The sequence below is a fragment of the Copadichromis virginalis genome, linkage group LG12, assembly GCF_057382275.1.
Source record: "Copadichromis virginalis isolate Kocher_CV1m ecotype Utaka linkage group LG12, C_Virginalis_male_GT1.1, whole genome shotgun sequence".
In the NCBI taxonomy this organism is placed as follows: domain Eukaryota; kingdom Metazoa; phylum Chordata; class Actinopteri; order Cichliformes; family Cichlidae; genus Copadichromis; species Copadichromis virginalis.
This window is the reverse complement of record NC_140629.1, coordinates 19,152,238-19,179,915: the sequence shown is the minus strand read 5'-3', so window position 1 is coordinate 19,179,915 and position 27,678 is coordinate 19,152,238. Positions and strand designations below refer to the sequence as shown.

General features: G+C 38.0%; 3 protein-coding genes across 3 annotated transcripts; 1 reads left to right on the top strand and 2 right to left on the bottom strand.

Moving 5' to 3' along the window:
* The first annotated feature begins 139 nt into the window (after nt 1-139).
* LOC146696846 (aquaporin-3-like) lies at nt 140-6,377 on the top strand. The gene is made up of 6 exons (XM_085475160.1): nt 140-345; nt 4,112-4,238; nt 4,377-4,514; nt 4,917-5,032; nt 5,126-5,343; nt 5,436-6,377. Exons 1-6 carry the CDS (start codon nt 238-240, stop codon nt 5,644-5,646), a joined length of 918 nt encoding a protein of 305 aa, XP_085331286.1. The 5' UTR covers nt 140-237; the 3' UTR covers nt 5,647-6,377.
* Nucleotides 6,378-17,813: 11,436 nt separating this feature from the next.
* LOC146696845 (uncharacterized) lies at nt 17,814-20,825 on the bottom strand. Its single transcript, XM_085474087.1, has 4 exons — nt 20,774-20,825; nt 19,011-19,393; nt 18,701-18,854; nt 17,814-17,899 (listed from the first exon to the last, which is right to left on the bottom strand). The coding sequence occupies exons 1-4, from the start codon at nt 20,823-20,825 to the stop codon at nt 17,814-17,816; spliced, it is 675 nt and encodes a 224-aa protein (XP_085330213.1).
* A 799-nt stretch (nt 20,826-21,624) lies between these two features.
* On the bottom strand, nt 21,625-24,464 carry LOC146696844 (arrestin domain-containing protein 3-like). The gene is made up of 6 exons (XM_085474150.1): nt 24,186-24,464; nt 23,631-23,688; nt 23,399-23,546; nt 22,992-23,088; nt 22,644-22,900; nt 21,625-22,484 (listed from the first exon to the last, which is right to left on the bottom strand). Exons 1-6 carry the CDS (start codon nt 24,439-24,441, stop codon nt 22,098-22,100), a joined length of 1,203 nt encoding a protein of 400 aa, XP_085330276.1. The 5' UTR covers nt 24,442-24,464; the 3' UTR covers nt 21,625-22,097.
* Between the last annotated feature and the right edge of the window lie 3,214 nt (nt 24,465-27,678).

Below are 27,678 nucleotides of genomic sequence, written 5' to 3'. Positions count from 1 at the left end.
TGTTTGTGCGTGACAGGTGGTGAGGGAGTGAACAGGTCAGTGACAAAACCAAGCTAGCACAGAGGCGGGGTATAGAGGGGTGGGTCCAAGCTCAGAATGGCCATCCGAGACCATTGGCTATAAAAGAGGAACTCAGTCCTCTCAGCTTCACAGGCACTCAGGAAATTCTACCAACTGTGTGTGTGTGTGTGTGTTTGTGTCATTTCTCACAGTCTCTTCAACCTGTGACAAGAAGACATGGGCTGGCAAAAGCATTATCTGGATAAACTGTCCCGCTTCTTCCAGATCCGCAACCTGCTGCTTCGTCAAGCCCTGGCAGAGTGTCTTGGCACTCTCATCCTTGTGGTAAGTGCATGTTTGTGTGTGGAAGCGTAAGAATGTGTGCACCTGTGTCTGTGCGTGTATGCATGGAATTCATGTATAATCTCAACACAACATTAAAACAATATTCATCCTTTAAATAATGCTATCTATTATGAATAACCCCTGCTCACCTGTTATATACATATATATGTGTGTGTGTGTTTGTGTGTAGGATCCCAGAGGCGCAACCTCACCCTTTCTTCACATAAAAAGGAGTTATATATGTGCACATGAACATGGAAGTTAATACATGCAAAGTAATGATGATAATTCAGTATGAGGAACAGCACATTTGTTATTGTTGTTTTTGTTTTCAGTATCAGTATTAAAGACAGAGGCCGACAAAAGATGAAATAGAATTTTATCTTGCATTGTCTCAAACATAAAGGTTAAAATAGGCATCAAAACAATAACTGTGAGGTGGACAACTTTTGCTTGCTAACTGAAATATATAGATATACTGTAGAAATATAGACTCCAGAGTATACCATTAAAAGTTGTTTATTTTGAAATGACGCCAAGAATAAAATGGATTTTACAGTTAATAATTTAAATTCTAGCAGGCAGCGTATTCTTTTAATGACTAAACATGATTAATCTTGCAGCACAATGTGATCTGTAAACCTGATAATAACCTGATAATAAACTCACAGAAGCAGGCTACCCCTGATTAAAATATCCCGTGTATGTACATATATATGATCTACATTTGTTTTGAGCACTTTGGATTGATCTATGTTAAATCATTATGGGAAATTAGAAATATTTGACCTGTAATGGTGTAACTCTTGGTGTGACTACTGATAGTACACAAAGGTGTGGTGAAGTTATTCATCAGGACACGTTCAGTGGCAGAATAATAGGTGCCACATTTTTCTTATGCAATAATATCTTGCGTAAAAATTCCTCTTTCTTCTTAATTTTTGTTTGTGATTTTCAATGCCTCCAGATGAACTCATGCTCACTGGGTGTGTGCAGCCGTGCGTGTTTTAATATTGTCTGAAATTCATGGTAGATTTGCTCACAAATTGACCATTGCATATGGAAAAAATTAGTTCTAGTCAAAGGCATTTAAAATATGTCATGAACTGACTGAGTAACTTTTCTGTTAGTATAGCGTGCTTAAATGCCTCATCACTGAGTCTAAACTGGCTTTGACCTTGGAAGCCATTTAGCAGCAGCAGCATCAGCAGCTGTCAGGGGTTAAGACATTTGTTTTTTTTTTTTTGCATTTTTTTGACACCTTCTTTGGCATGAAAAAGTGGGAATGAGATCTGTCGGCGCTAACCAGGTTTACACTATTTTAAAGGAAAATCTCAATATCAACGTATTTTAACGCTTGATGGAATGCAGTGTTTCATATTCACCTTACTGTGGCGCTGCGTTTTTGAATCCGGCGCTCATCGGGTCCTGGAGCCGTGAAGGCCTGTATAAGAGGCTGACCGGAGATCGAATTCACGCTCCCGGATTTTCTTTTGCTGTGCACAGACTCTTTTCCAGCGCAGGCGTCACGACGTCAGGATCCGATGAAGACCGTCTGTGGAAAACTAGACGTTAAAAATAACAGTCAGTTCTCCGGCTACGAAGGACCAATTAAATGTCAGGGGTTAAGACATTTGCAGACCGACTCAGAGAGTATTAAGACATGCGCATGGGTGTGTGCCTCTCAGCAAAATCACACACACTCAGTGCAGGCTGGTTGCTTTATTTATAAGGCAAAATGGGTTACATAGTACTTCCTCTTTTAACCGAAAGGGAAAAGGCCAGACATTACCTAAGCTTATCTGACCTCTGCACACAAACTAAGAATAAAAACATAGAAGTATATCACACTTATCTGACATCACACACACTGGGTTAAAGAATACATACTTGTATACTTGTCAAACATCTCAGACACTAAAGTAAGGAATGCATTATGTTCTCTTTAACAATAAGCTTGGTTATGTGAAAATATATGAACACTCGATTATAAGGCACACTTGATTATACTTGATTTCATAAAAATCCTCTCACAGCAGCAGATTGTGTCTTTGGTTGCCACTGGTGTGCTAAACCCATGTGAAGGTGGAATCCATTTTCCACTTCAAAAGCAGTCTGCTTTCATCTGGAGAGTAGCTGTTGGAATTCCTCTAAGGCTCTTCATCCTGATTTTAAAAAGATCCCACAGAGACCGGTTTCAGGCCTCTCACTCCTAGACAAATCCTAAGTGTCTGTTTCAGTTGGCTGACTGCTCTGCAGTTCTTTTATAAGCTCCCTGACTGTGCTAACATTTGGCACTATAGATGTATGAAATGCTGAATCGGCAACTTGAATGTTTGTTGCTGGGTTGCAGTTAAGCTACATTATGACAGAAACATATGAAGTAACTGTAATTTGTGAAAAGAGCACAGAATCACTGAATATGAGCACTTCTAGAAGTGCTTCTGCAAGCTGGAAGTAGCTCTCCCTGTGTCCAAATTTAGTATCAGATTTAAATGAGACCTTTCTGGTGGAATGCGATCTAAATCAGGAAATGGACACTCACAAGCTAATGGCTGATCATTTGTAATCCAGTGCCTATGACATTAAGAAGTATCAAAAAGACTTTGTTCACACTCCTAAAAATAAAACAGCTAAGCACAATTCTAGCATAAGACTCAGCTATATCCTATTTTTCCAGCAACGGCTGGTCTCATCGTAGGAGGAGAGTTTACACTGAGCACAGTGATAATGAGCACTCCTCAGGCGCCAGTCCCTCTAAAGGCGGTTCCCTCAGACTAACCTCAACGAAAAGAATCCTCTTCATGGGGCTTAGAGCACAGAAGCCTAAGCATGGACGCTTACATACTACACTTACAAGCACATCCAAAGAACACTCATGGATATATGCACAAATATAATCACGAGGTACTCTGAACACACAGTTTGACATATCCTGTTTGGTGCTGTTCCATCCAGCCATCCATCCATCTTCTTCCACTTATCTGGGGCCAGGTCGCAAGGGGCACCAGCCTAAGCGGAGGGGCAAGACCTCCCTCTCCCCAGCCACCTCGTCCAGCTTATCCAGGGGAACATCAAGGCGTTCCCTGGCCATCTGAGGGATATAATCTCTCCAGTGCGTCCTTGGTCTGCCCCAGGGCCTCCTCCCGGTGGGACGTGCCCGGAACACCTCACCCTGGTGCTGTTGATAAAGAAAAATGTTCCCAAACCATCTTTATCCTCTTTCCAAGTGGATTAGGACTTGTTTTTCCCCCTTCTTGGATAAATCACTTGGGAATAATGACAGTTCCCCTCCGATCAAGGTCAACATACTGACCTTTCTGTACATGTAGTGTAGTCTTCTCCTGCCTGCCCTTGTTAAAACAATGGATTTCATTCAGAGCAGGTCTCATTCAGTGGGTTTTTGTTTTACAGGTCTCACAAATAATGATCACATTCTTTATGTGACTGACTAACAGGGCCTCTAATGTACAATACTTATATTGTGAGATGCTGAGTATGGTTGATGTCGTACACAAAACTTTGTAAAGTCTTGATATGCAGAATGCATTTCTCAGAGCAATTGGAAAGGTTTTCTTCATTTCAAACAAAAGTCAATGCAACAAACGGACAGAAAACATTTAGTCAAATTTAAATAGACCCATTTAAACAAAAACACACATTGAATTTTTCATTATATTAACTGTTCTACAAGAGAAACAACCAAAAACTAGTGTATTCATTTATTGGGACCCAATTGAACTTGATTTCTCTGCTCTCTCTCCAGATGTTTGGCTGCGGTTCTGTGGCCCAGTTGGTGTTGAGCGGTGGTTCCCATGGTATGTTCCTTACTGTCAACTTTGCCTTCGGCTTTGCTGCTACGTTAGGCATCTTGGTCTGTGGCCAAATATCAGGTAAGCAAACTGATTTATTGATGTTTATGTTATGTAACATGTATTTAGAGCTTTTTTTGTTTTACTTTAGGCAAGGCTGTGATTTTGTGTGATTATGGACTGCACACACTGACATAATGTCAACATCTGCATTTGCAGGCGGCCATCTCAACCCAGCAGTAACTTTTGCCTTGTGTCTGCTTGGAAGAGAGCGCTGGAGAAAGTTTCCCATGTACTTCCTCTTTCAGACAATTGGTGCTTTCTTTGGTGCTGCTATTATTTTTGGCATGTACTATGGTAAGTGAAGACTTCTAGTGATGAGTCAGAATTATCTTATTATATAATTATTAGATAAATATACAATATATATATACACTCAACAAAAATATAAACGCAACACCTTTGTTACTGCTCCCATTCCCCATGGGATGGACGTAGAGACCTAAAATTCATTCCAGATACACAATATAACCATCCCTCCCAAACAGTGGTCACAAATCAGTCCAAATGTGTGGTAGTGGGCACATCTGCCATATTGAGATAATCCATCCCACCTCACAGGTGTGCCACATCAGGATGCTGATCTGACATCATGAGTAGTGCACAGGTGTACCTCAGACTGCCCATATCTTATTATTTAAGCAGCAACAACAGCAATAATTAAAAAAAAAAAACATCTTATTATTTGGATCCCATTAGATGCCCTGTGGGACCATCCTGCAAGTTTTAATGTGACTGGACCTGACGCCACAGCTGGCATCTTTGCTACTTATCCTGGAAACCATCTCACCCTTGTCAACGGTTTCTTTGATCAGGTAGTCTTTTGAAATGCAAACTGGTTTTATACACAAATTTTAAGAACAGAATATAGATGGGATTCCCTCTTACATTTCATTTTTACCACACAGATTATTGGCACAGCAGCACTGATAGTTTGCATTCTGGCCATTGTGGATCCTCACAACAACCCTATCCCCCAAGGGCTGGAGGCCTTCACTGTGGGATTTGTGGTTCTGGTCATTGGATTGTCTATGGGCTTTAATTCTGGCTATGCAGTGAATCCTGCCAGAGACCTCGGACCACGTCTTTTCACCGCTATAGCTGGTTGGGGGAGTGAGGTTTTCACGTCAGTGGACAGATTTGAACTACTTTTCCTTTACATTGCCTTTACAGTGATCCCTACTAACACTTACTAACTCTTATTCTGTCTCTGTCCAGGGTTAGACAAGGCTGGTTCCTGGTCCCTGTTTTTGCTCCATTCCTCGGTACCTTCATTGGTGTAATGATATACCAGCTGATGGTTGGTTTCCACATGGAAGGAGAAGTACGTGACAGGAAAGAGAGCACAGAGCAGGAGACTGTCCGACTCACCAATGTGACTTCCAAAGACAACTCCAGAGAGGCTGTGAAAGAAAGAAATGAGTGTTAGTCCGTTAGAGAGATGTCACTTAAAAAAAACATGCACTAAATACATAGTATCCCACCCTCACTTACTTCCTGACACAGCTATTGTTCTCAAACAATTGTTTCTGTTGGGACTTCTCCCCAGATAGATGTCAGGTTACCTTCTGTACAGTTGCATGTTTATGTGTCATAGTTTAGAGACTGACTGTGTGAATTTAAATATGAATTCAGAAGCAAAGAATTACATTAATTCTTTTATGACATGAACTTTCAGATTTTAGTATCTACAACACCAGACTTAACAGTATTGTATGCTTTACACCAATTTAATTTTAGATAATCTTTTTATGGAGTTTTACATACTTTATATTCTGTATATACTTAGTTAGATTAAAATATTTTTAAAAATCCTGTTCTGTGCTTTTCTCAGCCCATTTCAGTGGGATATTAAAACAATCAAACATAAGCATGTTCAAACATTTGTCTATCTTGTCTATATAATGAAAGTAGTACATTTCACTTAATGTAGGCGCCACTCAGTGACATTATCATACCTGTGCAAACTGTTGCCTCTGTTATCTTGGGTAGAGAGATTGTAGCGAGGGTTATAGGGATATAATCTTTCTACCCTTTACAAAGACAATCTTGAAGTAACTAAATCTGCTTCTTTCTTATATCCACACGTGTTTCATTTTTGACCAAATTTTCTAAATAAATGTTATTTAAAGATATTAAATTCCATTTCCATGCTTGAAACTAGTGTGAAAAAAAGTCTTATTTCATAGAAACATATTGCCTACGTTCATCGGTGTCTATTGATGGGTGTGTTTTTTATATCCTTTTTGTCCTTTACTAGGTGCCAGACTGGACAGTGACTCTTTAAATTTTGTATGTAGGTTGAGGGGAAATGCTTTTGAATGATTGCAGTAAAGTTCTCCTTTTTGTTTTTGCATAATGTAAGTGTGGTTCATGTTACTCTCCTGATATTCCTTTTTCCTGTTTGTCAGAAGTGCTTCTCATTTCTGAACGTGACTGTACTCTGATTACATGAGATAAAAAGTACAAAACATTGTCATAAAAATAAGCTAAAGTGACACATAAAGGTTCACTTCTCAGACAGACTAGCTTGCGCCTATCCCCTTCTGACAAATTAATATATATCTTACAATAATGAACAATTGTGGGAGCAATGTATAAAAGAGTAATTCAGTACTTTGCCCTTCATACTCACTGTTTTCACTATAGCTAGGGCTACCAACAACGCCACCTTTGGAATTTCACCCAAAGAAATAAGTACTAACACCAGTAAGGTACACAGGTTTGTTCCACTAATATGAGGCAGGAGATGTGATTTCACAATTAAAAGTTATACTTCGTTACTCAAAGAAAACTTTTTTTAAAACTCTACACATTCAACCATAACGGGAATGGGGGTTGGTGTTCAGAACTGAGGATGGTCAACTTGACGGGGAGACGATTTCAACAAATAAAAAAGATAAATAGATCACCCCAGACACTTGTGAGCGTGCACTCAACTGCGAAGAGAATCTGGCACCAACCACACACACAGCACATAATAACAGTCAGCTGGGAAACCCTCCACCACCTTCAGCTCTCAGCCTGGAAGCAAAAGGGACGAAATCAGCAGGTTTATACACAAAAAAAGGATAAATTATACGTTAAACTTAATATTAACAAAATCCTTTCACAATTTACCTAACAACCGTTCCTTAACAAAAACTACAAAAGTTAAACAATACTTGATAAAATAAAAACAGTTCAAAATGAACCCCACCTCAGACACACAACCCATATACATTAAAATATTTAAGGCCCGGGTTAGGGAATCAAACTCAGTCGCTGCTCAACCAGCAGAATTTGTGCTTGTTTGTGCTTTTTCTGCCTTTAGGATTGTATTTTCTCTCTTCACTCACTAAGGTTAATTATGGAGTTCCACAGGGTTCAGTGCTAGGACCAGTTCTGTTTACATTATACATGCTTCCCTTAGGCAGCATCATTAGAAGGCATAGCATACATTTTCACTGCTATGCAGTTTACACTCAACTTTATCTTACGATGAAGACAGATAACACACACCAATTAGTTAAACTGCAGGAATGTCGTAAAGACATAAAGACCCAGATGAACTCTGATTTTCTGCTTCTTAATTCTGTGAGCAACATAGTGAGGAAATGGAAGACCACAGGGACGGTTCTAAGGCCTAAATCTTAGATAAGCAGAGGCAAATGATGATGAGAACAGTCATAGTCAACCCACACACCAGCTCCAAAGACCTGCAACATCATCTTCCTGCAGATGGTGTCACTGTGCATCGTTAAACTATTCAGCGCACTTTGCACAAGGAGATTCTGTACGGGAGAGTAATGCAGAAGAAGCCTTTTCTGCACACATGCCACAGAGTCGCTTGAGGTATGCTAAAGCACATTTGCACAAGCTTCATTTTGGAATAAGGTGCTGTGGACTGATGAAACTAGAGTTATTTGGGCATAACACGAGGCCATACACGTGGTGGAAACAGAACACAGCTTTCCAAGAGAAACACTTGCTGCCCACAGTAAAATGTGGTGGCGGTTCCATCATGCTGTGGGGCTGTGTGCCCAGTGCAGGTACTGGGAATCTTGTTAAAGTTGAGGGTCGCATGGATTCCAGTTGATATCAGCAGATTCTTGAGAACAATGTTCAAGAATCAGTGACAAAGTTGAAGTTGCGCCATGGCTGGATATTTCAATAAGACAATGACCCTAAACACTGCTCAAAATCTACTAAGGCATTCATGCAGAGGAACAAGTACAACATTCTGGAATGGCCGTCTCAGTCCCCAGACCTGAATATTATTGAAAATCTATGGTGTGACTTAAAGCAGGCTATCCATGAAACCATCAAACCTGTCAAATCGTTACACTTCTCAAATATCATTGTGTTCATCTGCTATATGGTATATTTAAATGAAATTGCTGATCCAAACAACCGATGATTTATGAAGGAAAATCATGAAAATTATCAAGGGTGCTCATACTTTTGTAATAACACTGTACAACGTCTTAAATAATCATGCCCCATCTTATCTTAATGACCTTATAGTACCACATAACCCCATTAGAGCACTTTGCTCTTTAGTTAGGGCTGGATCAGGTGACCCTGAATCCTCCTTTAATTATGCTGCAATAGGTGTAGGCTGCTGGGGGATGCCCGTGATGCATTGAATTTTCTTTTTCAGTCACCTTTCTCACTCACTATGTCTTAACAGACCTCTCTGCATTGAATCATACTTGTTATTAATCTCTGACTCCCTTCCACAGCATGTCTTTCTCCTGTTTTCCTTCTCTCACCCCAACGAGTCGTGGCAGATGGCCCGCCCCTTCCTGAGCCTGGTTCTGCCAGAGGTTTCTTCCTGTTAAAAGGGAGTTTTTCCTTCCTGAAAACAGCCTATATTTTCAAATGGATAGGTTTATACCTTTTTCTTTTTTCTGTCTTAATGACAGATGTTAACATCTGAATTTTATTGAGTCGGCCTGTTTTTTTTGGGGGGGGGGGGGGTTTCTGCATTAGCTGGCTTCACAGTTGGAAATAACTATTATGACAACAGCCGTTATCAGCTTTCTTATGTTGCTTTTTCCGTTTCAGACACTCTTTGCGCTCATAAGGTGCCTTTCATGCATCACATGACTCTTCTTCAACACAAACTAATCCCTAGGAGGGCGATCTACACCAGAGACTTTGATAAAATGTACTCTACATGCCCCAATTTTTTCCAGTTATTTATTACAATTCAACTTGTTTAAGTCCAGTGAATAGCTTGAAATGGTACAAAGGGAAGTGGTGAACTGCCAGAGGTTTAAAAAAAAGTAACGTTAAAAGTGAAAAATTCTGTACATGTCCAAACTATACAAAAGACCTTTTACAGGGAACACAAAATGGGTTAACAATTTAAAGCTGTTCTGCAGCAATGGTTGATCGAACCTTGAAAGCTGGCGCTACTAATTCCTACAGGTGTTCCAACTTTTCTGGATTACTTACAACCCCCTCTTGTCTGCACAAAAGCAGTGCTGGAACAGACTGTGGTACCATACCCTTGTGAGCATCAGGTGAACAGTATTGTATTGCAGGAAAGAGGCAAGTAACAATGGAAGAGAGACACACCATCATAACACTTAAAAATGTAGGTCTTTCCTAAAGAGAAACTGCCAAATTCAAGGTGTCAGTACAATTTCCTTCACCATCAAAGGCACTCAGAAACTGGTCCAAACTCTGACAGGAAGCCACAACTGATAATACAAAGCCACAACTGAATCAGAGGACAAGTTTCTGAGAGTTAACAGCTTGCGTGATAGGTGGCTCACAGGGCAACACTTTCAAGCACAGTTTAATAGTGGTCATAGTAAACAAGTCTCAGGTTCAACTGTGAGGAGAAGACTTTAAGTTGCAGGTTTGACAGGACGAGTGTGATGGTTTGGGGCTGTTTTGCTGGATTCAGGGTCATTGTCTTGTACAGAGTCAGAGGCACCCTGAACCAAAATGGCTACTGCGGCATTCTGCATTGCCATGCAATACCCTCTGGTATGCACCTACTTGGTCAGAGGTTCATCCTAAAGCAAGATAATGACCCAAAGTCCAAGCTAAGCCAGAATTACCTCAGGAAAAGAGAACAAGATGGTAAGTTTGAAAAGATGGAGTGTCTAGCACAGTCTCCAGACTTAAACCCCATCGAGCTGGTTTAGGATGAAATGGACAGAAGAGTGAAAGCAAAGCAACCTACAAGTGCCACACATTTATGGGAACTTCTGCAACGCATGTCGGAAGAACTTTCTGAAGAATATTTGATTTCTATTGTAGAACGAAAGCCACGGGTGTGTTCAGCTGTTATTTCTGCCAAAGGTGGCTACTTTGATCTGTCAAAAGTTTAGAATACATTTTGGTCTATAAATTGATTCAGCAATTTCTTTTTTTTTTTTTTAACTCCAATTGCTTATTTGTATCATGCTTTCATTAGAGACATTAATCTGCAGAATTTTCAATTAAAAAAAGACTGGAAAAATTGGGGTGTTCTAAAACCTTTGACTGGTAGTGTATATACAAAAGTCTATAACTGTGGCAAAAAGATGAGATTAATCCAGCAGAAAATCATTAATCTAGTGATCTAGGAAACACTGGTAAAATAAACATTGCAATTTTATTATCAGAACACTGAGTGCGCTCTCAATGCTGCTCTTTCTTCTTAAAATGATAGCTGGACATCATAGCTCTGAAACTTAAAAATGAAAACATTTAAACATTAAATGTTACCGTCCCTTAGATTTGAAGAGGTGCTCGTGAGGTTTTCTAGTTGCCACAATTCTTAGCAGTGGATACAAATCAAGTATAAAAACTTTTATACATCTTCAGCGTCACCAAATGAATCCAAGCAAAAGATCACATTTATTTGTCCATGAAAAAAAAAAAACCTGCTTTTACTGGCCATAAAAATGCTGCTTGTTCTAGCAGGTCTTCTACCTTACAAGATGTTTTGGAGTAATCATAGAGGTGAGACACATAAGCTTTTAGTATTACATCTACCGCCAGTGAAAGCTCGAGTTAAAGAAGGAACCCTTCTACCCAAAACAGAATGTTTTCATGCTAAAACAATATAATACTTTCAATATAACATTTCACATACCAAGTATATTCATTCATTATTACATGGTTTGGTACCGAATGTACCTATTGAATCCCCATTATATCCTTTAAGCCACACTATTTGCTCATGCTGGAGTTTTATCAAAGCATTTGCAGCTGGCTAGACTTACCAGCTAGACAACATTTTTTCACAGGAAAGATGAAATACAGATATCAGAGACATTGACAAATGCACAGATGTTTTAACCTAATATCATAATGTCTGTCAGTATGGATTAAAGCAAAGAAGAAGTAAACAAAGTAAGAACACTATATGAATTCCCCGGGTAAGTTCAAAGAACTTGCACTCTATGTTTGAGCAATAAAAATGTTTTCACACATGAACAGACACTTATGGTCTGTTTTGCTATGCGTAGTATGGAACATGTTGGTACCATGTGCAGGCCATGTGTGATAAATGCTATATACCCTAAAGCTCCAGAGGTTATAGTACTTCAATACTTTGGCCAAGGCTAACCTGTGATTCAGTGATTTATTTCTCCACATGATCATCAACAACAGAATATTTAAAGGCTATGGAAAATGCAATAACCCAGATACCTAAAATGCAGCACAAAGCACATTTAAAACTCAGCAGTATTTCAGTGTGTAATCTTAAAATATTTGAAGCCTTGTGTTTTGCCTGTAAATCACAATTAGTATCAAAGTGAACAATGTGTGTGTGTGTAGTGTGTCTATGTATTTGGAATATCCAGTTTTAAATCTGCAAAAAATGTTGGGATGATGTGTAAAATGCAAATAGAAATAAAATGCAATGATTCACAAATATCATACAACCATGAATTAGTCACAATAAAACACAGAAAGCAAATTTATGTTTAAAATGTTTACATTTATATTAAATGAGACATTTTACTATTCAATTAGAAAATATTAGCTCCTTTGTAACTTAATGGGAACAGCCTGTCTCAGAAAGGTTGGGATGGGGGTAAGAAAAAAGACTCGATAAGTAAATGGTACTAAATAGAAATATCTGGAGAGAGATTTTGCAACTAACTAGGATAATTGGCAACAGGTTAGCAAGACTAGGTCATGAACATCTTAGGCGGAGGTTCAATAATGGCATCTAAAAAACATAATGTTCCACCATGGAAAAATTCTGACAAGTTTTAGTTCATTATCTACTGTAAATATATCAAAAGTTACCAAGAATATGAGAAATCTAAATCAATACATGATCCTCCGTCCCTCAGATTGTATTGCATCAAAAACAGGCATGGTGTTGTCACGATAATCACTACATGGGTTTAGGATCATTTGCAGAAATCACACAGTTTGCCAACCATAAATTCAGGTTAAAGGTCTGTCATTCAAAGAAGAAGCCACATGTGAACATTTCTTTATAGCTGTTTCTGTTCCTTCCTTCTAATCGTCTCCTATTTTCTAATCATAGACAGGTGTGAAATGAACTGGTGAACTGGTGTGGACAGTATGGAAACACTGTCCAACACAGCTGATTCAAATTACCAAATTACCTCCTCGACATGTTTTGGAGTTCTCCAGAGGCCTGGTAATGAACTAAGCATTTGATTCAGGTGTGTTGACCAGCCCTGGAGTTCCCCACCCCTGGTCTAATGGCTCATTAGTATTTATATAAGCTGCTTTTTTTTTTTAAATGTGCAGTGGTGTCATGAATTGTTGTGTCATCTTTTTTTTACTGTCTGATGTGATATAATCAATATGGGATGAAAAGCAAATGGTTTTATGTTCCACCAATCATCTATCGTTTATCCAAAGCCAGGTACCATAAATCCTGTATTGTGTTAAATATTGCAACCGTTTTGATGGTGCTCTATTTTTTCAACCAGCACTAACAAATACAAATATGTTACATTGCAGAAGTTTGAAGAGCTCCATTGCTTCAAAACAACCAAGTAAAAAAATTAATTATATAATAAAACCTGTGAAAACTGGTAATCCTCCAGGTACTGAAAGTGCTGACTAACTCTCTCACACACCTCTTTTTCATGCATGTCACCACCAGCCACCACCTATAAAGACTTTGCACACAGTTTCGCACACAGGCGGTGATACATTTTCCATTGTTTTCTCTCAGTACTCGGGCAGACTGGATTTAAAATGACAATCACTCGGTGTCAACACTTTCACTAAAAGATGTTTGAAGGTGTGCACATGAGCCATGCTAAATTAAGGGTGTATCTATAGGTCAGTGTAGCCAGACAATGTTATTACAATCATTTCTACACTATGTCTGTAAATGACCTGAAATAAATTGTGAATCTGAAATCATTACTTCATCCTCTCACATGCTTTTATTTCAAGTCCACATATTTTGTTTTTGAATTATTTTTAATGCAAGAAATTTGTGGTTTTACTGTTGCCAGTGATTGATTACCTAGCGGCAATCCCTTTTTAGATAAATGCAATCATATTACAAAAACCTGGACAGATTTACCTGTGACCTGTTTTAGGGTGGGACTCAGATACGAAAAGAATTGTTTGAGTCTTTCTGGTGTAGCAATACATAGAAGTCATGCCAGCATAAACAAATTCTAAGAGTTATAATAGAGTTTTTTCTTTACTTATGATGAAATGATTTGTTAAAATATACTGTAGCAAAAAACAAAAACAAAAAACCCAACAACTGAGAAGACGGTTTCTATGCCACTACAATATCAATATTTAAAAGGAGTTGGCTTCACTTTTGGCATAGATTAGTGGCACTGTGGCTGTTATCTTTCAAAGATAAAAAATATCTTGGGTTTGTTGAAGTTGCTTCATAATACCTCCCTGGGTTGGGTTTAAGGCCAATCCAATACAAGCATGAAAAGCTGTAAGCTGTAGAAGCAAAATTGTTGACACATTTCACCAAAAGAGAAAAAATATATATATATAACCTCCAATTTTTAATCTGGCATGTGGATGTGGTTTGGAACAGGGGATGGATTGCTGTATTTTGTTCAGTAAACTTTGTGCTCTGTCATTAGGATAAACACAACCACGGCAGGAGAGCTGCAAGACTTACTTTCTCTGATGGAAGAAAAAGGATATATTTGTACATTTAAAGCACATAGAAAACTTGTGAGTGCATTTTTGCAAAACAGAAGTTTTATATATTGTTCAGTTTCTTTGTTCTCTTGTCAAATTCTTTTCCCCTGACACTGTCTGGTCTACACACAGATCTATCAAAAAGGAGGGATCAACAACAGCCAGGTCTCTTTGCACAAACACTTTTACATAGCCTTTGGTTTTGTCTTGTAGAACGACTCCTCCTGCTGGGAAGTTTCTGTGCCACAAGAAAATACCATGTTTTCTGTAACTTTTATTGTCATTATAAACTTCAAGATTCAAGAAGTTTATTGTCGTATACACTGCAAAACACAAATGGTTACACTGAGCAACGGTATTCTTACTTTGCACCAAATGCACCATAAATTGGCTGCAATGTTTGCATGCAACAAGACAAACCCCCTCTATAGGTGGTTTTCAGTAATTAGCCATAATTGTACAATATTTTATGTCAGCCATAACCATGCAGTATTTTTGAATCAGTTCCAAAAGTTTGTGATGCTGTTTAAAATGTAAATAAGAGCAGCAATTTAGAAATTTTGGAATACAACTAAAAAAGACAAAGTTAAATGGTAAATTACACTAGTGAAATACCTATAAGCATTAGGTAAATGGATATCTATGTTAATGGAAGTAAGCAACACTAGCCACCACTGGGCAGGGACGTCTAATCGTCGTAAAGCTTAGAACCTAGAAAAAACCACATATTACTTTCCCAAGTATTTATCCAATTGAAGGCTTAAGCCACTGCCATCTAACAAGCATTCCCTCAAGTATTTATACAAGAAATCACGAGAATCTTTTTTTCTATTGTGAAAGCATCAAAAAATGTTAACGATTCTACTTTCTTGGGGTTTTTTTCTCATAACAATAAACTCCATTGAACATATCTCTATATAGATATAGTTATATACTGTACCTGTCTGCTCAAAAACTACACACACCCCATTCCAGTAGCTCATAGAACAACTTTTGGCAGCAACAATGTGACGTATTTGTTTTCTGTATGACTTTCATTCTCTCACTCATTGTGAAGGAATTTTGGCCCATTCATTTTTGCAACATTGCTTCAGTTCAGTTCTGAGGTTTGCTGGTGTTCATTTGTGCAAAGTTCTCCTAAGGTCCCACCACAGCATTTCATTTGGAATGAGGTCTGGACTTTGTCTTAGCCACCATCATTTTCTGTTTTTTGTTTTTTGTTTTTAGACTTGCTGCTGTGCTTCTGATCATTATCCTGCTGCATGACCCAGTTTCAGCCAAGCTCACTCAACGACTGCAAGGTGTCCAGGTCTGACGGGGTAAAAAGGCTGTAAAACAAATACAAATCATCACCCAGCCATGCCTATCAGTATGACATGTTGTACTGATTTCACGTGTCCAAAGAAAATTGTTCCAGCAGTCTTGTGGTTTGATCAGCTGCAACTTGCTGCTGTGCTGCAAAACTTTTTTTTTTTTTTACAGAGAAGAAGCTTTAATTAAAAGATTCTTCTCTGAAAATAATTAATATTCTGTAAATTATGTGATGTAACACTTTTTTTCTTTCAGTTTCTCCAAGCATTGCAAAATCTGACACTGGGATGAATTTGCTAAAACATGGTAAATGGTAAATGGCCTGTATTTATATAGCGCTTTACTAGTCCCTAAGGACCCCAAAGCACTTTACATATCCAGTCATCCACCCATTCACACACACATTCACACACTGGTGATGGCAAGCTACATTGTAGCCACAGCCACCCTGGGGCGCACTGACAAAGGCTACCTATCCTATCAAGTGTGTTCTTTCACAGGACTACACAGATTCCTGTTTCAGATTTCTTTTGGATGTGATTGTATTTAGTGTAACAATTTAAACTTGCAAAAGTATTGAACCACCCCTTTTTTCTTATACCTTGTCTCTAATGAGACAGAGAGTTTTGTAATTTTTTATATTGTTATGAGCAATATTTCTCCAGGCTTTCTGAAGGTCTTCAAAGTTTTTCCTCGGACATTGGCTGTCTTTTTGCTCATATTTAATCCAGTCATGGTATCTGACCATTTGTTTTTGTATCTTTAGGCACTTTGTTACTACCAGCACATAATTTGTTCCCATCTCTGATTTGAATGTAGGAAAAAAAAAAAAAGAAAAAAAAAAAGATATCACAGTTTGACAGGCATAAAATTGTTCGTCAATATTGTATCAGAAATGATCTCAGTGGTGACCCTTCCTTAAGAATGGAAACAGAGAAATCATGTACGGAGGAGGTAAAGAGGGAGGTACAATAGCAAGTGCCTACAGCCATCTGGAAAACATGGTGGAGGCTCTGTAATGGTTTTGTGCTGCATTTCAGCCAATGATGTCTGGAATTGTGAAAGCATTGATGGATTTATGAATCCAAAAAACTGCCATCAGATTTTGATTCACCATCCAACAACAGCTGTAAAGCATCTAATGAACAACAGCTTAACTTTTCAACATGACAATGACCCAAACACCAAAAGACTCCTCCCCAGAGCCTGGACCTGTGGGATCATCTTAAAGGAAGGAAAAAAGGTACCTAGCATCCAAAGAAGAGCCTTGAATGTCCTTCAAGAAGCTTGGTGAATTATTCCTGAATACTACTAAAAGAAATTACAAGAAAGCGAATGGTTGTCTGTCTCTGTGTGTTAGCCCTGCGACAGACTGGCAACCTGTTCAGGGTGTACCCCTGCCTCTCACCCTATGACAGCTGGGCTAGGCTCCCGCAACCCTGAAAAGGATAAACAGAAGCGAATGGATGGAAACTCCTTAAAATAATACAGACTCTTTGCCTTTTATACTGCACGCATGTTTGCAAATCCTTTAATAAGTATAGCAGACATTTCCTGTTCTTTCTCACAGTGTACTACTACTACTACCAATACTTAATAACAATAATAATGATCATTTCAAACTATTTTAAGTATATTTATATAAGTACAGTATAGTATAGTCTATAAAATGCTGAGTGTACCTTTAAATTACTAAGTATTTAAAAAGTAAAGAAGTACTTGTTTTATTCCAATAGTGAATCTATATAAATAATGCATGTTTTATGTGTTTTAGCCACTCACCTATCAGCGTAAATACTGAAAAAAAGAGTCACACTCCCCAGGAACAGAGATAATAAACTTAACACCACCATTGCCATTTTCTAGGAAATCTCTATAAACATGTGTATGTGAATACAAACCAAAAAAAGCATCATTTGTTTTATGCAATTCATATTTACTCCTCTGCTAACTAGTAACTGCTGCAAATACATATCATCGGTTTTTGTCGAAACACAGTTTGAAAAAAAAACTTCTCTACATCCACTACAACCTTTGCTGTCTCTCTTATATTTGTCTCCATCTAGTGTTGGAAAAGTAAATATTGCTTTCTATAGTGTACAAACATCAACAATAAATCAAATATTTACATAAATAAAACTGGACATTCACTCTTCTATTAGTATTATTTTATTATTTTTATTTGCAGATCTTACCACTGTCCACATGGAGAAAAATCATTGGATCTGCAGGGGATCTGGTGCTAAAATAAGAAGGAGTCAAATCTATATAAAAAAAAATATAGAATCATTATTATTATGTGACATAAGTGTATATTATACTTCATTTGGATTAAAAACAAATAACTGTTATAGCCAAGGGTTAAGTGTGACATGGGTAGTTTGGGTACTCTAAAGTATGACATTTATTTGTGTACAAACTGTGACCAGCTGATGTATGCTCATGCTCCAGTATTCAGTGCTCTTTGAGTATTTAGCATTTCAACAGTGAGATGAATAGACCTTTGAAAATAATTTCTCATCTTTCTCTGCTCTCTTTCTTAAATCTTTTTCCAGTTCTACACTGTAAATTTACAACTTTTTTCTCTCCTTTGAAAATTTAACAACTGCACATTTTCTTGCAGACACATTTTGTGAGACAAGCTTCACAAAAACAGTTTGTGTATTTGATGGTATCTCTTGAGCTTTATTTCAAGTTACTACTGCCACTTGCTGTTGTTACTCCATTTATGCACACTCCTTTGTCTGCACTATGAATACACCCCACGGATGAGGGAAAAAAAGATGTGTCAAAGGTGTAAGCAGTTATGGGATGTCATGTTTTTCTAATGACTGAGCAAATATCTCAATGCCATCACTAGAAGAACAACTTTAACTAAAGGTGCCAGAATACTACTTTAACCCCGATTGTAAGCCTAAACTATGTCTTGCATAAATTTATCTTATTGCAAGTCATTGTCTAAAACAGGCCCGAATAGGAGTGGTTCAATCAAAGACTTCTAAAATGGTTATGTGTTTACATGCACATACACAACACTGGGTAAATTATGGCTGAGATATTCTTACCTGTTTCATCCTGTCTGTATACATCAGATATATGACTGGAAAGAATCTCTGGTTCCAACGATTCCCCCAGATGTAGGTGAGGATTGATATTTTTATGTTGGCTGGTTTTGCCATTGCATAGCGTCTGGCTGTCAAGTGTTCTCCACCTGCTCCCCTGCTTCTAAAGAACCAGAGGCAAACGTTTTTATCTTTCAGCTTTGTGAAAACATTCAACAATATTCTCTGGCTTTTAAATACATTTAAAATAATGTAATTAAGATGCTATTATCATACGTGGAAAATTTCTTTTCTCCATCCTTAATATTATTACCTTCTTATGTCCTCTTGAAAGGAAGACCAAAGTGGATTGTTTTGTAGCAGTAAGGTGGAGCCCCTTCCCTACCACAGTGAGGTGGCCTTCTCTGGAGCATGTCCATACCTGGCTTCCTGGCTCTCTTCTATCACCATCCTTGCCACTTGCAGTTCTGAAGACACAGGGCTGCAGATGCACACCTTCATATTGCTCTCTTGGTGCAGTCAGACATTCTCCAGTGTGGTAGTTGCTGACAGCCTGGCTCTCTTGGTGCCAACGCCATTCCTGTATAGGTGAGCATGGGCTGCATTCGCCCAGTGACACTCTACCTCCTTCGGTTCCTTCTGTAACCTGCAGACATTTATCCAGCAGCTTGTTTTGAATCTTTAAGGCAGACAGCTCTGTGGATGACAACATACAAATAAAACATAAAAGAATAAATAATTAAAGTACCCATAAATTATATGTAATAAATGTGTGTTAAAAGATGCATTTGGTATGTCTGATATGCAAAAAGCTGTATATTTTATTATTTAAAACAAGGTAATATAACTGGTTAGCAGTCAGTACCAAGCCCACATGCTTACCTGTAGAGAACCACAACCTTATCTAGGTAACCTACAACTGCTCTCTGCTGTACTCATTTTCTGTGTGTCAACCACATTAACATTACTACTTAAGTGGACAAACACATGCAAATCCAGGCAAACATGGCTCAACATGCAGTTTGTAACCACACAAGAGCACTTCATTCAACAGTAAAACAACTAAATAAACAAACACATGTTTATTTTTTTGTTGTCGTTATTGTTTTAGGTTGATAAATCCTGCAATGGAGCTTCATCTGTTTAGCTCTGCAATGCTGTGCTTTGAAACCACTGACTGAACCTATGTGTAATGCATTTGAAACCAAGACTAACTGACCAAGCAGTGAAGTTCACACTTTATTACATATAAAAAAATCTAGCTGTTTAAATAAAAGCCTTTAGAGGTGTCAATCAGTTATAGTCTATAAATATGCCCTTCATTTTAAACACTGCTGTTTTTTCATAGTTCTGATGTAATACAGGAGTTATAACTGCACCTGCTTTGCTTTACAAATAGGACAAAATTCTGGTGGTTTTTGAGAAAATGACACCTGCAGACCTGTTTCTCTGTTAAACCAACTCACAATTCATTAGGTACCATTAACAAAAGCAGTCATCCCCAAAATGCTGACATCTACAAGGGAATGAAATCCGGCAACCTGCGGGTGCTGCTGTAAGCTATGATCTTTGTCTGAACCCACACATAACAGAACAAAGCCGGTCCCAGGGCGCATAGAAAGGAATGAAATGTATCCACATTACTTCAACAAAGTTACAGCTACAATAAAAAAAGGTCTGGAAGAGCATGAATGCTGCGAACATATGATAGTTTGACAAAACTAAAACATTTTAACGTAAAAATCAATGGTTCAAACCCTGTCAGCGTTTTTTATCAATATATGTACGAGCTTTCAGTGAAAACAAGAAATTTTGGGCATGACCTTAAACTTCTCACCCACAGTTTTTGTTTGTATAGACAGATTAAATTTATTATCTCTTTTATCAGCTTCATCCATCCATCCATCCATCCATCCATCTTCATCCGCTTTATCCAAGGCCGGGTCGCGGGGGCAGCACTTGCAAAATGCCTTTCAGCTACTTAAGAAATGTTTACAACAGTTCGAACAGCTAAAATTAAAACTGTTTTTTAAAAATAACAGCTATATTACTGAGGTAAACAGCGACACATGTTACCTTTGAAAATGATGAAGAGGAAAAAACAGACGTTCAGTAGCACTTTTCCCATTTTGGTGGCAGGCGAAAGTAGCCTATCCTATGGTCATGTGCTTGTGTTGTCTGAGCAACAGCAGCAGGTGGGAGGAGCTAAGCATTCACAATATCAATAGATGAGCAATAAATACAATAAATAGTGACCATGTGACACTTTTTAATCCTCTTAAGGAGGAATGAAATGTTTAAGTATCATTTAGATTTCTTTGTTTGCAATGAAATGCTTCACAACTGTCCAGAGGAGTTTAAACTATTCAAGATCACTCTTACAAGTGCTGTCCCTATTCTCCACCCATGACTGGCAGACCTTTTTACAAATGCTAACAGTACAGTTTCTCCTTCCACTAGAAAACCATTGCAACCGATACCACCTTTACTGATAAACATGCAATGTTTGCCACTGTGGCACACATGAGTTATTGCCTGCAACCAAGGTGCTACGACTCCATGGAATACTAATTAGGTTTAAAGGGGTGTAAATCTGTTTTAGCAAGACAACAAGTCTTTGAGGAATGTTTGTGGGGCTGAATGGTTATGTGGTGTTTTTCTCTGTAAAGATTCACCACATAGGATGCTATCGGGATAAAATTCCCTACTCCCTGCACATAAAAACAGCTGGAGCAAAACATTTTTTGTCCTGTTTTCAGCTGATAAATGTCAGGCTTATGATTCAAAATTATTTCCTACTTAATGATCTTTAAGCTTGGGTATAAAACATGTTTTGGTAAAAAGAACAGAAAAGTTTGTTGCACATATGAACCAATGAATCAACATGAATGAATAAAGATCTAAATTAAATGTTAAAATATTCAGTTTTATCAAACTTTAATAAGCTTATATTTATTTTTATCTTCAATGGGGGACGCAAACACAATACTAGCACAAAAAGTAGGCAATGCATGTTTTGGCCTTTGAAAAAACAAAAAATAAAAAAAGCAACATCAGTGGAGGATGTCAATTGGACTGGAGTTGTTCACCATAACTCCTAAAAGCCCAGCTCTATGTCACATTTTCCGATACATGTTACCCACAAAAAGTCAGAAACATTATGGTACATCTTGAGACAGTCTGGGACCAGGAATATATTCATATGTAGGATTTACAAAATGTCTTGACACATGCTCAATTATCCAGGTTAGGAATCCCAAAAAGTATATTCAGTTCATTTCAAGGTAACATTCTCAGTACGAAAAAATGTCTGAACAATTATCCAAGTGTCTAAAGAAATTGCTTACAGTTTATTTAAGGCTTATTCGCTTAATAAATCCAGTTCAGCTTCTACAGTCATTCATTCATTCTGATGCTGGTAAATGGACAAATATAGTGGAGGTTCTTCTCCATGGAGAGCAGTAGGGCCTGGATGTTGCACAGATGGTGCTATGAAAGCTGGAACTGAACCCTGTGAAGCAGCTCCTTGTGGCCACTGGTTATAATCACTTGTTATATTTGCATGCTGAGTGGGATCTGGGGTGGGGTATTGATAAACACCTGACCCTGTGAGTATAGGATCCAATCCAGTGGTGAAAGTAGAGGATGTGAACTCGCTGTAAGCTGGAGACTCAACTGTCTCAGGCCCCACAGCCTCACGACTCTGAGCTGGAGCAAATTTAGAAGGAAGGATGACCAGTGGAAACACCACCTCTGGGTCAAGGGCAAAACTAACGTCCAGATACACCTGGGAAACAGTCAGAGATGAAGAAACTTGTAAAGCATTATAATCTGCAATAAAGATGTTGTGTTAAGACACATATTTACTTTTTATTATTTATCCACAAATGTTTGCAAAAAAGCAGGTTCATTTCTGAGGTAATACAAATCATGTATTGTTTCATACCTTTATGTAATATTCAACTGAGATGATTTCACAGTTATGGAGGGTGGGAATGGCATCGCTGGGAACTTTCAGCTGGCAGGAGGCAGTTTGCTCTGAGTTTGGACGGATAGTGTCTCCGACCATTTTGAACAGCGTTTCCTTGCTGCTATTAGTGTTGTCCTGGCAACTGTACACAGTTACCTGCTGAAGTTTGAATTTGAGCCTTGTGTTCCTGGAAGAGGAGTTGCAGATTTTGGCGACAACAGACAAGGTTTCACCTGTCAAAAGCAAATATTAACAATAAGCTGCATTTTTTTTTTTTTTTTTTAGTCTATCAACATTTGCTAGAGCACTTTACAGATACTTTACCTGGAGAACAAACTCCTCTGTTAATGGTAGCACAGATCTGGACCTGTCCCTTGCAGAGACCACTCATCTTTTTACGCACTGAACTGGACTGTGGACACTATAACAAACCAAATAAACATTTTTCCAGATCAACTAAATGCCTCATGTGGAGAAAATGCAGAAGAAAATACCTCAATGTTGTTTTTAGGCTTCAGATCTAGTCCAGGTAATCAACGCTGAATTCTCTTGTATGTTACATTTGCACTGTTGGTATGTTTGAACTGATGACTATCCCCAAGATGTATAAACAAAAAACTTTAAAGTGTAAAAGGTAATTCAGGTTTTTGAATCTGAAACATTTTTTATTGAATAGTTAGAACACATTTTCCAAAGATCTGATGTTTAACACATGTCACTCTAGTGTTTACCATCATTTGAGGAGTGTGTGGACAGGACTTTGACACAAAGTTGATCTCTTTTAGCACTTTCGAAGGCAGTCGCCATCTCCTAGATACCTTGGCTTCAAAGGTGTAGACAATATTTCCATGTTTTCCCTTAAAGGACGAAGGCATCCTTCTGTATAACAGAACTAATTAGGAATGCATTCATTTGCAAAAGCAAGATATGTATTAATGTTGGATGCTGCAAATTCTCACTTACCCCTCTGGGATTTTGAGCCTGAACTTAAAGATGTGCACTCTTTTTGGAAGAACAGTCCCTGCAAGAGTCGTTTGATTAACATTTGATCTCAATCTCATATTCTCAAAGTTAACTGTTTTCTTTATCTCTGCTACACTATTTAACCCATTGATACTTCCTTTTGTCTGGCTTTTGTTTTGTTTGGAATTACAGATAAAAGTGTTAATATTTTTTAACTATAGCTGCCAATAACAGATAATAAAAGACAAGTTAACCAACTTGAATTAGTTCAATCTTTTTTGTGGTTTGACCTGGAATCCTATCATGCACACCTCGATAACATGTCTTTATTTATTCATTTATTTATTTAGATTTTTGTTCTTATTATTTTGGGATATATCTTTCCTCAGACTCTTCACTTCATAAAAAGAAAAAAAAACCTTTTTTTTTTAAAGTAAGGAATCTAACTGTAGCAATTTTGCTTTTTAATACAACACATTGCCAAATTTCCTGATAAATTTCATAGCTACAAACACCTTTAAGTACAACAAACTCTGTTTGACTTTGACATCCTACCTTCATCGTTTTCTGCAACCAAGTATTCCTTCACTTTGAAATATCTCCTGCGCGCACTTTGCAGTCTCTCGACAGGTACACCTACTTCTGTCCATTCTACGTTAGCGTCCCCTTTGGCTTTTATATAAACGCTCTTGACTTTGACTTCTTTTGTCAGTCTGAAACTGACTGTACCCACTATAGTATCGCCTTCAGAATAACTGCTGTTGTCACTGATTGTTTCAAAAGTCACATTTAAGTTCTTTATCGGAGACATTTCAGAGCCGAGTGAAATGCAGAGCGTTTTTCTAGGAACTAATAAACTGAAGCAAGATATGACAGGAAGCTCCGCCTAAAGAGTGAGATCGTAATTTATGATTCTACCCAATATCACAACATCTAAATATCATATAAAGAGAAACGTCATATATTTACGCAGTTTAGGGTGATGTGAGAAAAACTACCAGGCCACAAACGATGTTCACAAGAAGAAGATCACATTCACAGCAAATTGGCAGGTTTTTAAAGTATATTCCAGTAAAACCCCGAAACCTATTAAAATATGCTTATGATGTACTGGTAATTGATCGCTAGTCCATCTGTAATGGACTAGCGATCAATCAAAAACTGTATAGAGTATTGCAAATTTCACCCCGTGACAACAGCGATAGGCTCCAACCCCGGGCTAAGAAAATTGAAGGATGCTCTTATAAACTTTTGCATCACCAAAATCACTCGTCAGAGTCAGACTGGGCAAAAGCATTTGCCGTGTGATGCGAGCATTGGGTATCGGTATGATTATTCGGAGATATTCCGTCCCATTCAGCAGAGAGAGTTTGTTTTGTTTCGTCAGCAATGATTCAGATTCGTCCCATTTGGGTGTTGAAACGAAACCATCGTGTCCTTTGTGCCGAATTGCGCTGAATTCTGAGACGTGGACTGATTTTGGCTCGCCCGTGATTATGCGGGAAAAGACTTGTTTCTAAGAAAGTCTGCATGCAGTTTGGTCTGAACGGTTAAAAAAAAAAAAAAATCAGTCGAAACAATTTAACTCTTCCAGATTGCAGTGTAGATTTTAGTGTAAATTATTTTGTGGACACGCTGGGTTATAATTGCCCGATAGGCCCTTCAGCAATTACTCTGCCTGTTGTGACTGCTTAGTTTATTGTACACATTACAATGATCTCAATAATGTCGTTGTGTCATGGTCCTGAGTTTAGTGTGTGTGTGTGTGTGTGTGTGTGTGTGTGTGTGTGTGTGTGTGTGTGTGTGTGTGTGCGTGCGTGTGTGTGTGTTTATTAATTTATATTATTTAATTTAGTGTTATTCGTGGTTTTAGTGCTCCCTACTGATCTGCTACTGTGTGTTATATCCTTAGTTTCTAGTCTTTAGGTTTCTGTTACTGTGCCCCATGTTCACATGTTCGTACATCTCCTATGACCCCCTGTCAGTCATGTGTCCTGGTCTCAGTGTCAAGTCGGTGTCTTAGTCTGTCTCATGTTTCCCGTTTTATTTTGATGGCCTCTCGTCTAGTGTTTAGTCTAATCAGTTTTGCTTCCTCCCTGTCTCGAAAATATTATGGCAACACTGAGAAGGCAAATCATTAAGATGTGTTGTGAGATACAGGTGATGGTGTTTCTGTCTTAGTTCTCTAAGCAGAACTTCAAAAAGCTCAATTCTTCTGGCCAGTTCTTGTCTGAGGTTCAGACTAGGAAGAACGTAACTATAATATTGAACCTGAAATATGATCCCCCCACCCACTAGGGAACCACTCTCAGCTGTGGGTTCACCTTCTTCTGCTGAACTCATAGAGCAGCAAACAACCAGTGCAGAGAAATACCGTAGCATCACTTTCATCGCTCACTCCTCAACTCCTGTGAACCATAACAAGTGTGGCCTCTCTAAACATCAGTAACTAAGAAAACATGTAGGTAAAACAGTAGGTATCCTACTTATTGCTGACTTTATTATTATTATTATTATTATTACTATTATTATTATTATTAATAATAATAATAATAATAATAATAATAATAATAATAATAATAATAATAATAATAATAATAGTAGTAGTATTGTGCTTGGGTTTTTAGACTCTACCAGTTACACAGATGTCTCTTCCTCTGGGCTGTTTAAAGGGGCAGTTTATACAAATGGCCTTTTAAACAGCCCAGTTGTGTATATACCAGATGCTGTCAGGCTTCAAATGTATGTATTTGTCCTCTCCACAGTCCAATCCATTGTAAGCCATTGATCTACTGCTTAAGTTCACATCTTCAGTTCGAAAATGGAGACAAGCATCGAAATTGATAAATTTTGCAAGCACAAAATGGTTAGTAAAAGAACGTCAAGGAATACTAAATTATGTAATAGCTTAAAATATTAATTTCCATACACAGCGCTTACCACTTGTAAATGGTGATGATCATCACAATACTGTTGATGTTCTGGTTTCTTTTATCAGAAACACGATTCAGTGAAACACAGCTGAATTAAATTCCCCTAGTCATGCATATAATAAATATGTGAGTCACATACAAAACTCATTTCTGCATGCATATACAGACTAAGAAACACATCATTTTACGCAGCCCACATTTGAAACTATATATTATCCTTCTCTAAGCTCTGATTGTTGTACATATATTTCCTCATTTACATACAAGTTACTCACTTTCACAAAGCTCTGAGGCTAAATAAAAAAATACTCAGCATCCTCTACAAACATCCAGTACAAACATTTGCTTTTTCTCACCTATTTGTCTCCATCTAGTGGTGGATTTCCAACAGATAAAATTGTAAGTAGATTATTAATTAATTAGTTGTGTGAGAGCTGGAATCTAGGAGTTAGCGCTACCCATAGGCGAGTGCAAGCAGTTAGGATTTCTTAATTTGAGGTGTCAGTATTTGATGGAAATCCTTTGTTGAGATTGGTGGCGTGACTGGACTAGAGTGGTCCATTGCTAAAGAGGTAGGGCAAAGATAACAGTGTTAGGTCTGAGTCAATATGGTGCTTAGTATTGAGCGCTGTGTTTAATCTTTAGGACAGTTTTGGTAAAGTTTGGTAAAGCAGGAGGAATACCCCCTGTGAGCTTTGTGATTGTTTTTATAAATATATTCCAGTTTTCTGATTTTCACACCAGACTGCTGCTTCAGACTGCCTGGCTGTTTTTAGTATTTATACTGGTTAGTATCGCTCAATAGATGGGAACCAACTGTCAGTCTGTAGTGTGACCTAACCTTGTTTTTTGTTTCCCCACAGGAGATGAAATGCTGCGGTAAGTTATTGTGGTTTCCTAACTGCTCCTTGCATGCATCGCATGTAGGGCAAGTTGACGTGTGGGCATTCAGTGGTTTTTTGATGGTTTTTCTTAAATAGTTCCCACAGTAGGGCGTAACGTATGTTATAAAAGTAGTATGTAGCATTATTCTTGACATTATTACCTAGTGTAACTCTCGTTGGAAGTGGAGAAAAGAAAAGAAAAAACAATGTCTTAACAAATCAGTGATCGTC